The sequence below is a fragment of the Panulirus ornatus genome, chromosome 15, assembly GCF_036320965.1.
Source record: "Panulirus ornatus isolate Po-2019 chromosome 15, ASM3632096v1, whole genome shotgun sequence".
NCBI classification, from domain to species: Eukaryota; Metazoa; Arthropoda; class Malacostraca; order Decapoda; family Palinuridae; genus Panulirus; species Panulirus ornatus.
This window is the reverse complement of record NC_092238.1, coordinates 4,308,939-4,323,913: the sequence shown is the minus strand read 5'-3', so window position 1 is coordinate 4,323,913 and position 14,975 is coordinate 4,308,939. Positions and strand designations below refer to the sequence as shown.

General features: G+C 38.1%; 1 protein-coding gene across 1 annotated transcript in view; it reads left to right on the top strand.

Annotated features, from left to right (window-relative positions):
- Positions 1-2,880: 2,880 nt before the first annotated feature.
- The window catches only part of Mat1 (CDK-activating kinase assembly factor), a 42,189-nt gene continuing 30,094 nt past the window's right edge, over positions 2,881-14,975 (top strand). The window contains exons 1-3 of the mRNA XM_071670414.1: positions 2,881-3,004; positions 9,653-9,805; positions 12,931-13,037. Coding sequence (XP_071526515.1) covers positions 9,661-9,805; positions 12,931-13,037 — 252 coding nt within the window. The 5' untranslated portion in view covers positions 2,881-3,004; positions 9,653-9,660. The remainder of the gene's footprint in view (positions 3,005-9,652; positions 9,806-12,930; positions 13,038-14,975) is intronic.

Sequence of the window (14,975 nt, the reverse complement as noted above, 5' to 3'; positions counted from 1 at the left end):
CACTCCACACCCCCACGAGCCATCATGAGCTGGTCCAAGACGAGACCTCGCACCATACACCCGAACGACTATCTTACAACAGCCATCACAACGAAACCCAACATTTTACCCGCCAGACAAGACCCAGTGTGACACTTCACCAAAAGACCCAGCGTAAAACCTGCCCATTAGACTCGGTGTGAAACCTGCTACGAAGCCTTGAAACGCTATACGTTTCCATATGGAAAACATAATCATGTATTCTCAGGTTGTATGACATAATGTCGATTTTTTTCTTTATCACCCGGATTCAGTAGATACTACAGTAAAATATATCTACTGTATCACATCATCCGATTGACTCACTGATGAGAAATAAAGCGCCTAGTAAAACGATACTCGTTTTCCCCGCGTTAAAACATAATTGCTATGGAGCAACGCCTTGATAACTGAAGTGTAAACCTCCGCTAAGGCGCTGGTGATATATACGTGGAACTGCTGTAAGCCAGATGTGAAACTCATGAGACACTCGCCCAACATCAAAGGCCAGCACAGCGCCCACGTCCTGCGAACACCTAGGTATCCCTTTACACAAGATTATAAATAGTAAGAGAGACGCTAGCCTAGCTAACCCCGGGTCGGACCCCGCGGGCACTCGCTGTAACAGACATATCAAACATACTCCAGTTAGCCAACGTTTAAATCATGAAGACGTGATATTTCCTTGAAGTGGGTGTCGTGTGTACCTGTGTCAGAACACTGTTGATATATTTTCACTCGGTTCTTTGGCATGGTGCTATAATTTCCCCCCAGAGTTGGCCATTATAAATCCGTAGAACTTTGCTCTTTCGATTTGTTTTCATTTCTCGTCCACAGAGTTATGGTGTCTTAAAATGCTTGTGAATAATTCAGGGGTGTATCTTGAGGAATGGTTTAATGGCCACAAGGTTGTTGAGTGTAAGTGGACCCAGCCAAGGAAGGTATAGAGTGGAGGTCACCAGTTACTGTATAGTCATCGCTAACCTTACTTAGGAGGTACTTGTGGCTAACCTGTGCATATGTGGACACGCACACCATTTCGTATGTAACAATCTACAGTGAATTAACTAGCACTGTATTGAAAGGGATATCAGAAGCTACACACACACACACACACACACACACACACACACACACATATATATATATATATATATATATATATATATATATATATATATATATATATATATATATATATATATCCGAAAATTCTTTGCAGGTTCCAAATGCCGTTTGCTTGTTCGTCCTACTAGCCTTTTGGTGTTAATTAGCTTTCCACACATAATTTGCAGACATGATAAGGAGGCCATGATTTAACCTGGTCATCAACATCACGGCCAAAGTAGGCGTAATATTCTTTTTTAACTTGTCTGCTCATTTCTAGGATTTGCATTATATGTGTGTTTCTTCATATCTGAAAAACAAAAAAAAAAAAGATACTTTTGTACATTTCTGACGTTAGAATATATATATTCATTATTTTTTATTTATCATACTTGGTCGCTGTCTCCCGCGTTAGCGAGGTAGCGAAAGAATGGCTCAACCCACCCACATACACATGGATATACATAAACGCCCACACACGCACATATACGCACCTATACATTTCAACGTATACATACATACACAGACATATACATATATACACATGTACTTATTCATACTTGCTGCCTTCATCCATTCTCGTCGCCACCCCGCCACGCATGAAACAGCACCCCCCCCCCCCATCCCTAGTCGCGCTAGGAAAAGACTACAAAGGCCACATTAGTTCACACTCAATCTCCAGCTCTCATGTGTAATGCACCGAAACCACAGCTCCCTTTCCACATCCAGGCCCCACAAAACTTTCCATGGTTTACCCCAGACGCTTCACATGCCCTGGTTCAACCCACTAACAGCACATCGACCCCAGTATACCTCATCGTTCCAATTCACTCTATTCCTTGCACGCCTTTCACCCTCCTGCACGTTCAGGCCCCAATCGCATCTCCCCCCCCCCCTCTCTCTCTCTCTCTCTCTCTCTCTCTCTCTCTCTCTCTCTCTCTCTCTCTCTCTCTCTCTCTCCATTAGTATGATATATTAGTGCTACAGTCTCGGCTCTGAACCAAGAATAGGAGTTCCAAGCCATTTGTCAGTATTTGTCAGTTCCTAACGAGTTAAGAAAGTGAAGGGAGGGAATTAGACATGAAGTTATTTAAAAAAATATCTGACGAGTAATTTGGGTTCAGATGAAATGAGGCGTTTTGTGTGTTATAGATTCTTTGATCTCTGTTTGGCGCACCAGCTCACATGGTGAAAAAATGTAGTGTCCCAAGTAACTTTGAAGTTTGTTTCACTTTAAGACGCTGGACACGAGAATATTCATGGGTGAATTTCGAAATGATCGTGCGCATAGAAATTTAGGCATGAAAAAATGATATGTTATATAGATAAGTTTAGGAGATTATCTGAAAATCTTTTGATAGTCGCTACCTACGAATTCTCGTGTTGGAAATTCGCTAGATTTCTCGACTTTTCCGTCAAGGTGGCAATACCATTGAATAATGTTAGTCTGTGCTAAACGTACCTATATGTCTGTCTTTCATCATCAACCCTACTCCCATTTTCATGAGGTGGATCCAATCCTTACATTCATGCATACTTTGTGGTGTAAAATTTCACAAAATGAAGTCACAAACCCGAACCAAGCAGGTTGACACAACGCAGGGACGTCAAGTATATACTTACTATGTATATAGAAAGTAGCACATATATGCTTAAAAAGGCTTTAAAGATATTTCAATATTTCTTTTAGTGTTATTTTGATATATTTTACCACTGTATCAATATATTTTAAAAGTTGATAAAATGACAAAATTATACGCATGTAGCCTTCGTGAAGTGAAACGAAAACAACGCTCACCTCGCTTCATCCATGCATCTGGATATATAATTCGAGATATACATTGATATATATGTGCTTCGTGTACAGTGACAGTGCATAGTAAGTGTGAGAACATATCTTCATTTCCTAGTGACATGAGGTAGAGGGCAGGTGTACTAACAAACTCCCGATAGAGAAAAAATAATTTACAATTTTCTTTCAGAGTTCAGGTAGACAAGTTTGAAGTAGTTCTTTTGGCACTTTTACTGACAGATGGTTTTTCATTAGAATTTCATCTTCGACGTATTTTCAGGTTAGCAGGAAACTTATTTTTAGGATCTCCGGTTCAGAAAGCCATTAAGGTTTCAAAATTTATTCCTGGATTAGTGACGAGTCACCAGCTTAAGGTAGCAATGGGTTTGATTCATTGTTATCCTGAATTTACATAGGTGTGTGATTTTGGGTTAATCTTTTAAATAAACGCATTCAGTATATAAGCGTCACTAAGCTTCTATTAGAGAAATAAGACCATAAGTGAGCTCATGATAAAGTTAAGTAAGGTTAAGTTCTTGATTATTCAATCAAAAATAGCCTAACCCAAAGTCAACCCAACTTCTTATTTTGTGTGTAATACGATATACAGCTCTAGTTTAAGAGCACTCTGTAATGATTCTTGGATTTAGAATAAAGTAGAAGTGATTTTGGTTGGGGAGGCATTATGTTTATTTTTATCTTACGAACAATGAACAAATGACGGTGAGTATTGTTATATCAGGAATAGGTAAGGCAGAAGTATGTGAAAGTACTAGAAATCAAGAGAATCTAGGTAAACCTTACCCAACTGCACAAAGGTTTGCCTTCATTTTCAGTCTTGTAGTTGAAACATACCTGAAACATCTTCCCTCTGCCATATTGATCACTTGTAGAAATTAGAATCTCAGCACACTTAGCAAAGTCTCCGAACAAAGCAGATTACAACATTTCAAGTTTCAGAAAACATCAAAAATAAGGTAGATTTAGACTTACAGGGGAAGTTGGGTTCTGTTTTTATTGGTTTTGGTGATTTCTTGAAAGTTTTCCTGATGTTTTCCATGTTTATCGTAGCCCTCCCCACAAAAGAACATTTTTTTATATCAAAGGATATAAACTAATGCTACTCATGTCTTCCGTGTTGTCATTTCTGCTGTGCCCCTGAACTGGAACTTTACTTGGTTTTACAGACAAGATGGTGATTGAATTTAGATGGGCTCATTTCCTGAAATTTTTATTGTTGCCACAAGATTTAACTAAAACTCTATTTATTCAGTCCTTTCCTTTTAGAAAGCATGTTGAAAACCAAGAGATATGAAAAGAAAGGTAAACTGACTGAAAACAGTAACTAATTGGTAAATTATCAGTGTAATCATACCTCATACCTGACCTTGGATGCAGGGTAATTTTGCTCAGTAGTGCAAACTTATTGTTTTATTAGTAGAATAAGACATAAAGTGTTATGGAGCATTAACTGTGGTCTGTTTTGTGATATTAGATAAGTTGGTAATGTGTAGGTTTAAGAATATTGGAAAGTGTGAGGCTGATCATTTTATAGGTAAGTGAAACATTTGCAAGTTACAAACATGAACCAACCTCTTTAACAGTTGTTATTTATCGTAACATTCCATGATTTGATTAAATCATGGAATGCTGTGTTAACTGCTGATAGACCAGTTGGCCTTTTATGCAATCTCTAGCAGCAAACCAAATTAATGTTGTTATATTTCTGTTTTGATTTTGGTACATTATACGCCATAGCTAAAGAGTGGATGCGATCAAATGAAGTTGTTTTTCCCCTGTTCTTGATGTTATTTCACTAATGCAGGAAGTGGCAAACAAGTATGAAAAAATATCCCCCTCTACCTCTAAAGTCTAAGGCAAAGTCAGATGAAGTTTTCATGTTCTTTTGATTCTTTACAAAAAGTTTAATTTACATTGATTAACCCTGTGTGTTGTGTGATGTACATAACTCTTCCTTAATATCATAGAATTAAATGAAATGCTCTAGATCAAAACCAACAGTTTTCACTATTCTGTAAGTCCTACACTAGCATAACAAAACAAAGTCATTTGGTATTCAAAGCTGATTTCATTGCATGGTTAAAATGATAATTTACCAGGTGATTTATAAGTTTACTTGTACAATGAAACTTATTTTGGATAAGAGATTTTGTTCTGCATGATTTTGCCGAGAATGGTTTGGAGCGTTGCATCATATTGAACAGTATCAAATATGGTAAAAGTAGTGAGTAATATATATATATGCTGAGGAAGTGGGCTAATTGATTAATTTGTGTGTATGATACATATAAAGAAATTAAGAAGAACCTTTAAAATCCTCATCAACTCAACCTAGTATCAAGATTTAGTGTAGAAATATAGTATAACAGCATTGAATTAATCTGTTGTTTGGGATCACATAGAGTAGGCACTTATTGCAAGGCTAGGTCATGACATGTGTGGCCACTTGGTATTTCATCTGTTAATTGACATTATTGGCACTTGTGTAATGTTCAGTCATGGATTAGACTGGTACATTTCTATTAGAATATTGAGCCAGAAGATAAATCCTAGTGGTAGGATGGTTAGATGGGGTATTGAGTTTTTGCAAACGTTTCACAAACTTTTGCATTAATTAATCCCACATTTTCCTTGATATTTATAGCCACCACTGTTAGCATATTTTATGTCAGAGAGTAAATTTCTTCATTTATGCCATATTCTTTGGTTAATACATTAGGTTCCTCTGGAATTTACAAGTATGGAGTTTTCCAAACACTTCTTCAGGCAGAGGTTCACAGAATGCATAACAGGACTTTTACAAGGCATTCATCCTTCTGCTCATTGGTCTGGAAAGCCTTGCAATCCTTTTTTGAAGAATTTAACATCTCAGATGTGACTGAAGCCTCATGTTTGGATTTCTTCTCTAACTTTTTTCTTGGCATGAGTTAGGATAGTAACACTATTGCTACTCATGAGAGTGCCCTTCAGGTACTCCATTTTCTGAATTTTGATGATTATGTGATGTAAGGGGAAGTAAGGGGAGTGGGGGAGGAATGGGATGTATTTAGGGAAGCAGTGATGGCTTGCGCAAAAGATGCTCGTGGCATGAGAAGTGTGGGAGGTGGGTTGATTAGAAAGGTAATGAGTGGTGTGATGAAGAAGTAAGATTACTAGTGAAAGGGAAGAGAGAGGCATTTGGACAATTTTTGCAGGGAAAAAATGCAAATGAGTGGGAGATGTATAAAAGAGGCAAGAGGTCAAGAGAAAGGTGCAAGAGGTGAAAAAGAGGGCAAATGAGAGTTGGGGTGAGAGAGTATCATTAAATTTTAGGGAGAATAAAAAGATATTTTGGAAGGAGGTAAGTAAAGTGCGTAAGACAAGGGAGCAAATGGGAACTTCAGTGAAGGGCACTAATGGGGAGGTGATTACAAGTAGTGGTGATGTGAGTATTTTGAAGGTTTGTTGAATGTGTTTGATGATAGAGTGGCAGATATAGGGTGTTTTGGTCAAGGTGGTGTGCAAAGTGAGAGGGTTAAGGAAAATGATTTGGTAAACAGAGAAGAGGTAGTAAAAGCTTTACGGAAGATGAAAGCCAGCAAGGCAGCAGGTTTGGATGGTATTGCAGTGGAATTTATTAAAAAAGGGGGTGACTGTATTGTTGACTGGTTGGTAAGGTTATTTAATGTATGTATGATTTATGGTGAGGTGCCTGAGGATTGGCGGAATGCTTGCATAGTGCCATTGTACAAAGGCAAAGGGGATAAGAGTGGGTGCTCAAATTACAGAGGTATAAGTTTGTTGAGTATTCCTGGTAAATTATATGGGAGGGTATTGATTGAGAGGGTGAAGGCATGTACAGAGCATCAGATTGGGGAAGAGCAGTGTGGTTTCAGAAGTGGTAAAGGATGTGTGGATCAGGTGTTTGCTTTGAAGAATGTATGTGAGAAATACTTAGAAAAGCAAATGGATTTGTATGTAGCATTTATGGATCTGGAGAAGGCATATGATAGAGTTGATAGAGATGCTTTGTGGAAGGTATTAAGAATATATGGTGTGGGAGGCTAGTTGTTAGAAGCAGTGAAAAGTTTTTATCGAGGATATAAGGCATGTGTATGTGTAGGAAGAGAGGAAAGTGATTGGTTCTCAGTGAATGTAGGTTTGCGGCAGGGGTGTGTGATGTCTCCATGGTTGTTTAATTTGTTTATGGATGGGGTTGTTAGGGAGGTGAATGCAAGAGTTTTGGAAAGAGGGGCAAGTATGCAGTCTGTTGTGGATGAGAGAGCTTGGGAAGTGAGTCAGTTGTTGTTCGCTGATGACACAGCGCTGGTGGCTGATTCATGTGAGAAACTGCAGAAGCTGGTGACTGAGTTTGGTAAGGTTTGTGAAAGAAGAAAGTTAAGAGTAAATGTGAGTAAGAGCAAGGTTGAGGTACAGTAGGATTGAGGGTCAAGTCAATTGGGAGGTAAGTTTGAATGGAGAAAAACTGGAGAAAGTAAAGTGTTTTAGATATCTGGGAGTGGATCTAGCAGCGGATGGAACCATGGAAGCAGAAGTGAATCATAGGGTGGGGGAGGGGGCGAAAATTCTGGGAGCCTTGAAGAATGTTTGGAAGTCGAGAACATTATCTCGGAAAGCAAAAATGGGTACGTTTTAAGGAATAGTGGTTCCAATAATGTTGTATGGTTGCGAGGCGCGGGCTATGGATAGAGTTGTGCGCAGGAGAGTGGATGTGCTGGAAATGAGATGTTTGAGGACAATATGTGGTGTGAGGTGGTTTAATCGAGTAAGTAATGTAAGGGTAAGAGAGATGTGTGGAAATAAAAAGAGTGTGGTTGAGAGAGCAGAAGAGGGTGTTTTGAAGTGGTTTGGTCACATGGAGAGAATGAGTGAGGAAAGATTGACCAAGAGGATATACGTGTCAGAGGTGGAGGGAACGAGGAGAAGTGGGAGACCAAATTGGAGGTGGAAAGATGGAGTGAAAAAGACTTTGAGTGATTGGGGCCTGAACATGCGGGAGGGTGAAAGGCGTGCAAGGAATAGAGTGAATTGGAACAATGTGGTATACCGGGGTTGACGTGCTGTCAATGGATTGAACCAGGGCATGTGAAGCGTCTGGGGTAAACCATGGAAAGTTGTGTGGGGCCTGGATGTGGAAAGGGAGCTGTGGTTTCGGTGCATTATTACATGACAGCTAGAGACTGAGTGTGAACGAATGTGGCCTTTGTTGTCTTTTCCTAGCGCTACCTCGCACACATGAGGGGGGAGGGGGTTGTTATTCCATGTGTGGCGAGGTGGCGATAGGAATGAATAAAGGCAGACAGTATGAATTATGTACATGTGTATATATGTATATGTCTGTGTGTGTATATATATGTGTACATTGAGATGTATAGGTATGTATATTTGCGTGTGTGGACGTGTATGTATATACATGTATATGTGGGTGGGTTGGGCCATTCTTTCATCTGTTTCCTTGCGCTACCTCGCTAACGCGGGAGACAGCGACAAAGCAAAATGAATAAATAAATATATGTGATGTTTATGATCTCTCTTTATGAGGATACTGGTTTCTTCTCCACAGCATCCCAGGAGGAAGCTTTTGGAAGTCTCATACTTTTTCCAGTCTATAATTTTTCTTGCAGTTTAGTTCCTTCATATCTTCTCATGAAAATTCTCCCTTATATCCTTGGGCTCTGTGAGGAGAGTTCGTGAATTACATGCTGTGTCCAGACATAGAAATTTTTTCTTTGATGGGAATCTTTTATGGATTAGATAAACTCCAACTGTAGATTTTTGGCAGTGAATGAAACTACTCATTTTAAGATTGCTATGTTGTCATGAACTCATGGAAGGCTTCTCTAAGATAGTGTCGAGCTGTATGCCAATATAAATCAGAGATACCTCCTCATGGATACCTTGTAGAGTGTTCAGGGGTCTTCACCCCCACACTCTGGGCTAGGGGGCTGGGCCCAGGCTGAGGAAAGAAAAGGTTCCTCATTTTCAAAACCTACATTTTACACTTTAAAAAGACCTATTTTCATTCAGTTCTAATTAAGATTTAGTTGTAAATTTTGCTTACATAGTTGTGACAGTTTAGCAGTGGGAAGTCCTAACTGGATTGTACCTCTTTGACATCTTTGTCAGGATCCTCACCAAATAGTAATGACAAACTTTAATTCAGCAGTGGAATAGCTTTGTTGGAATGTATTGCTTTGCCATCTGTGTGGATTCCCACTAAATGTATATTAATCTCTAATCATCTCCTTATCATAAAGTGTCATAAAACTCTACATTAACACAGTAGCCATTTTTTGATGGACTCTGCATATAGATTTGGCTGTCAAATTAGTGAAATAGTGTGTGCTATTTGCATGCTGTAAGAAGGCAGTAATTACATAAAAAGAATAAGGGATGCTTTTTCAACTCTATACAATGGACAGGAAAAAAGTAAGAAAAAAAAATAGAAAAGAGAAATGTAGGACTTCAGGAAGCAATAATAGTTTGATGAATAGGAACATAGCATATCATGTTGAGTTTGAGAATATGAAACAGACAGAGAGTGGTAGTGCTGCATGGTATAAAGAGAAAAAGTGTACTCATTTGCATTTCCTCTGAATATACTGAAAAACTGAAGCCTAGTCGATGAGTTAAGATGATTATGCCAGACCTTCCTTTATACTTGATGCATTTTATAAGCAAGAAGGAAGAATTCACACTAGACATTTTTTTCAGGTGGCAAGATGGGGGACTATTACGATGCATCTTATGAAATCCAGTGTCCAGTATGCCGAGGGACTAAATATCGTAATCCTCAGATGAAACTAATGGTCAACGTTTGTGGCCATCCCTTGTGTGATGCATGTGTTCGAATGTACTTCATAAAAGGTGAGAACTTGAGTTTTATGCTCTTTGATTTGGAGATAATTGTATATAACTACTTTTTTATATTTTTTTCTGATTTACAAGAGGGAGTCATATATAGAATCTCTTCTCAAGTACCATTCATCATACAACTTAGCTCTGCCATTACTCATACATTCTTTTATCTTGAAAACCCTTTCAAATTAGGAAGAATAACCATTTTTGGCTAGGAGAGAAAAGTTGTCTCCTCTCGATGGATGAGATTTGGAAAATTTGAAAAAATGAAATGGGTTTGTAAGTCATTTAAGCAGCTTTAGTAATACTGCACCTTTACCCAGTGTATTAATGAAATTCTACATTATATTGTGGTTATGAGAGATTTTGATTCATATATATTAGTGTTATCCAGTTAAGTAACTCCTTTCATCAAGTCTCATGGTATTATATTTTGTTTATGACTGAGACTAGGTTAGTTACGTGATTTTTATATCATCATAGAGGTAGCTGTGTTTCCCTGACCCAGTGTTTCTCTGTGATTTGATTTGATTTGATTCTGATTTTTTTATTGTATGTGAATGTGTAAGTATTAATATTTGTACAGTATGCTTAAATGTATGTATTCTCATGTTTGATCTATCCTATGTTTTTCCATTGTTTGCTCCTTATGGTTATTGATCAGTGTGATTCTTGCCACATGAATTGATTTCCTTTCTAGCTTGGCCACGATCTTAGTATCTATAGTTGATGCAATTGTCTTTTGCTCATGATTATCTTAGCAGACTCCATTTCATATCAAGACTGCTTCTGAATAACTTTTCACATAATATCTAGTCTAGTTAAAGATAGTACCAGTCCATCTGGAAAGCCTTTCAGTTCTTCCTTGAAGGACTTGATGTCTTAGAAATTACAGAAGCCTTATGTTTGGACTTCCTCACAGTAGTTTTCAAAACAAGGATAAGGCTGTTAACGCTAGTGCTCCTCATGTGGGTTCCCTTCAAGAATCCTTATCTTTGGGTTTTGGTATTACTCTGACAGGCCTTGTGAGGGATAAACTTCTCTGACCTTTGTTACTGAGGGCAGCTGCTTTTCCACTGTAGGCCATGTGACAGATTTCAAAAGTCTTAAGCCTTTTATTCTTTAATAGTTTTTCTTGCATATTAGCTCCTCAAATAGCAGTGTACTATGGGAAAGAGTGTGAAAATTGCACATTATATTCACACACAAGAATCTTCTCTTTGATGGCAACCTCTTAGGTGTCAAGAAAAACCCAGGTTCTGGGTATTTGACTAAGAATGAAACTATTAGATTGAAAAAAGCCTTATTGTTATCAAACTTTGGAAGACTTTATCAAGAGAGCATCATGTTTTATGCCCAGTTGAATATCTCAGAGACTTCAAGGACTTTTCCAAAGATTATCAAGGGAATCATTTATTTGTATATCCTGGAACCTTAAAATCTCCAGTGGTGAGGAGTATTTCTTTGTTGATTATGGAACTCGTTTTATTGGTTTAACTTAGGCCAGTGATGTGAGAATGGTGGTCTTTACCCTAGCATTCCTCAGAAAGCTTTCATCAGAGGAAATATGAAAGAAAAGGCCTTTGATATGTACTTGTCTCGTTTCTTTTTCGGATGATACTTCAGTGCAGATGTTGTAGATATACCCAGTGTGGCTAGGGATTACCCCAAGAAGAGAGAGAGGTTGCGGTGTGTCTCCAAATCACTATATTTTTATATCTTTTTCCCCAAAAGTTTTTCTCAAAACCTCCTCCTTCATATGCATATGCTAGAATGCTTGCAGCATACACTGCAAAGTAGAGAAATGTAGGTTTTGAAGTTTGAGGAACCTTTTCCCTCCAGATAAAGAAACTACTTGTAGCAGTTTGTAGGCACCCACTGACCAGAGAGGTATATTACCAGTACCACCTGCCTGGGTTTCAGGAGGGTTCGTGACGGCTGTGTAGTGAGGTAGTGCGTAAGTGGTTGTCAAGTTACATTCCTCTGATCCTGGTAGCTGATTTTTCTTTCTGCCTCATCCACACGTGGGCTGCTGGCTTTCTGTCCACACACATACAGTCTCTCCTCCTCTTACTTCTTATCTGACAACACTTATCTTACACCACTTGTTCTTCATAACTCTAGATTTTTCCTGCAGAGTGCTATTCACTAGCTCTGCCTTTTGGCAAAAAAGTTGGAGCAATAGATAGTAGTGGGTAGGAACATTAGACAAGTGTATTAGAAACATTAGGTGAAGTTGTAGGTAGGAACATTAGGTAGAAATACTAGTTTGGAATATTGAAATATAGAGAGGTTAATGATGTAGACAAAGAAAAAACAAGGGAAAGTATTTATTAATTTTGGAGTAAGTGAAAAAACTTTTTTATAGTGTGCCAGGTCATAGTCATTGGGAAAGACAAGAAAGGGTAGAGAGGTTGTAAGCTTCAAGGTGTATGAAGTAGACAGTTATCAAAGTGGCCCACCTTTGAGGTGCCAACAGCCACACAGTAATCATATGATGCAACAGCTTGCTGAATATTGCTTGGGCATGCACAAGCAGCCAGCTCTCAGAACCAAAGTAATACCTAAAGAAGAGGGAAAGTGAGCCAATATTGCAATGTTAAGGCAAGCAGGTCAAGTTTTGAAGTTAACCTAGGGGAGTTTATAAGTCGGACTGCTTTCAACTCAACATTGTCAAGTAAGGATGCTGAGCTAGAGCCATCCCAGATGTGAGAGCGGTAATCCATAGGATGACAGATCAGTTCTTTGTATAGATGGGGCAAGTGTTCAGAAAAAAAATCGACATCTAAACAGGATTCCCAATTGTTAGAGGTGGACATAGCTATTTGCTTAAAGTTAGGTTTCCAAGATAGAATGGATATTACGGTAACATCAAGTATGTTGATTGAGTTAGGAGGTGAAATTACAGAACTGTCAGAGAGTCAAGTTGTAAGGAATTTTTGGATCATGCAGGCATTAAACTGAACCAGATTTCATCTACCCTACTAATATATCCTGTTCAAGTGTGAATTTATCCTGGAAAATCTTTTTTTGCTTGCAGACTCTTTCTTGGAGTGAAGAGGTTTTGCAGTTTTCAAAGCTTACATTTTCTCCATGAATCACAAACATATAATGAAAAATTTTCTTTCTTATAGAGTCAGCCCAGTGCCCTGAGTGTGAAATTGTCCTTAAAAGAAGCAAATTTCGTGTCCAGGTGTTTGAAGATCCCATAGTAGAGAAAGAAATTGAAATACGGAGAAAGGTACGTAGGTTTTTTCAGTGAATATGCTCTGACACCTGTAAGTTACTTTTAGAATTTCAGGAATGATGTTGCAAGGTTATATCCCACATTCAAATTTATGAGAATTATTTCTTAGGTTTTTGATGAAAGTAACTGTCAAAACCCTCCTCCTGTATTTTCCGACCAAAACATACCATTTTATTACTTCATTAGTCAGTATTTAATGCTGACAGTGATGGGATTAAATGCTTGAGATTTAATTAGAAACTGGTGTTTTTTTAATGTTACAAGGAATACAAGAACTTTGTATGTTGTATGAATAGAAAAACTTGGAACAATGTTTAACATGTAGGTAGATCTTCAGTCCAAGTTCCTTTGGATTGGGCAGTGTTGAAATTATAGATTTTTTTGGATTATGGACACGTCTCGCTGGTGGGCCAAGATTGAGGTCGAACATTTCACAGTTTTACTTGTTTTGTTTTTGTATCTACTGTATTTTCAAATGTTCTTTGGATTAACAGGCTTCTGGTGTGAATGGAGAATACATTCCTAGAAAATGAATGTGTAGTTTTATTCCTTTTAGATAAGTTTTGTTTGTGCTAGCAGTTGTGGGTTATGCTGTAAGGCGAGTGATGTCACATTCCGTGAGGCTGTATCATCGAAGTACTTTTCACTCCACAGGAGTCCATCCTTTCATTGCTGTTGATGGTAGCACAGCTTTTGAGTTGCAGGTGCTTTGGGAAAATGGGTCATTGGGTTATATAATAATATTAGAATTTGCATATTTTATTGTCATGTTCTTTTTAGCACTCATGTTGTGACTTTTATTATTTTATCTGATTTACATGTCTTTTTGTTGATTATTTCACTAAGTTTTTAATCTTGCAATGATTGGCATCATTGTGGTGGTTACCACTTTGATAAATAGATTATTTTGATGTATGGTTTATGATTTATCATTAAAACTTTATGTATTTGTGATGATTATATATATATATATAATATATATATATACATATAGTGTGTGTGTGTGTATGTGTGTCAGAGGATATATGTATCAAAAGTTGAGGGACAAGGAGAGGGTGGAAACTGAATTGGAGATGGAATGAATAAGGTTTTGAGTGCTCAGGGCCTGAACATGCAGGAGGGTGTAAGCTGTGCATGGGATAGAGTGAATTGGAATGATTTGGTATACAGAGTGCAAAATATTGTCAGTGAACTGAATCAGGATATATGAAGTCATCAGGAGGCTGTGATTTTGGTGCATTACACATTACAGCAAGAGATTGGATGTGAGCGAATGAGGCCATTCATCTGTTCCTGGCACTGTCTCACTAATGCAGGGAATAGCAGACGTTTACTTACATACTGTATATCACAGGGTATAAGTTGATATCCGAAAAGCCCAAAATAACTATAGGTTGACTACCTTATCTATCACTCTATATCTCTGATCTCGTTCCCTCCAGGAACTCCCATTAAGAAGGTAGCAACGGCAAAAGAGTCTCCACTTATTCCTATCCCCACATGCTTCCCTTGTATACACCATTCCACACATTCTTCCGACAATTCTCTCCCTTCAGTACTCTACGACTCTGTTGACCTTTACACATGAATAATATGTGAACTTAAATTTCCAGGTCACTGACATCACAGCTGATAAAAAAGAATGATCCTTTGGTGTAGGTGGTCGCCAGTGACTGTTTCTATGCTTGCATTTTATTAATGCTGGTTGTTTATATACACTTTGAACTAGAAAACGTAAATCCCCTGAAAAATTTTTTATGTCTGTTTGATACCAGTAGATTATATGTAGTTCGGACTAAAATGTAAATCCCTCAACAAAATAGTTTATATTTTATTGACTTTGTATAAAGTTGGAAGCAGTCATAATGTTTCAGTGATTTGGAGTTCTTCATACCTTTGACATCAGACTCAGTGTTTATCAGTGACATCCTG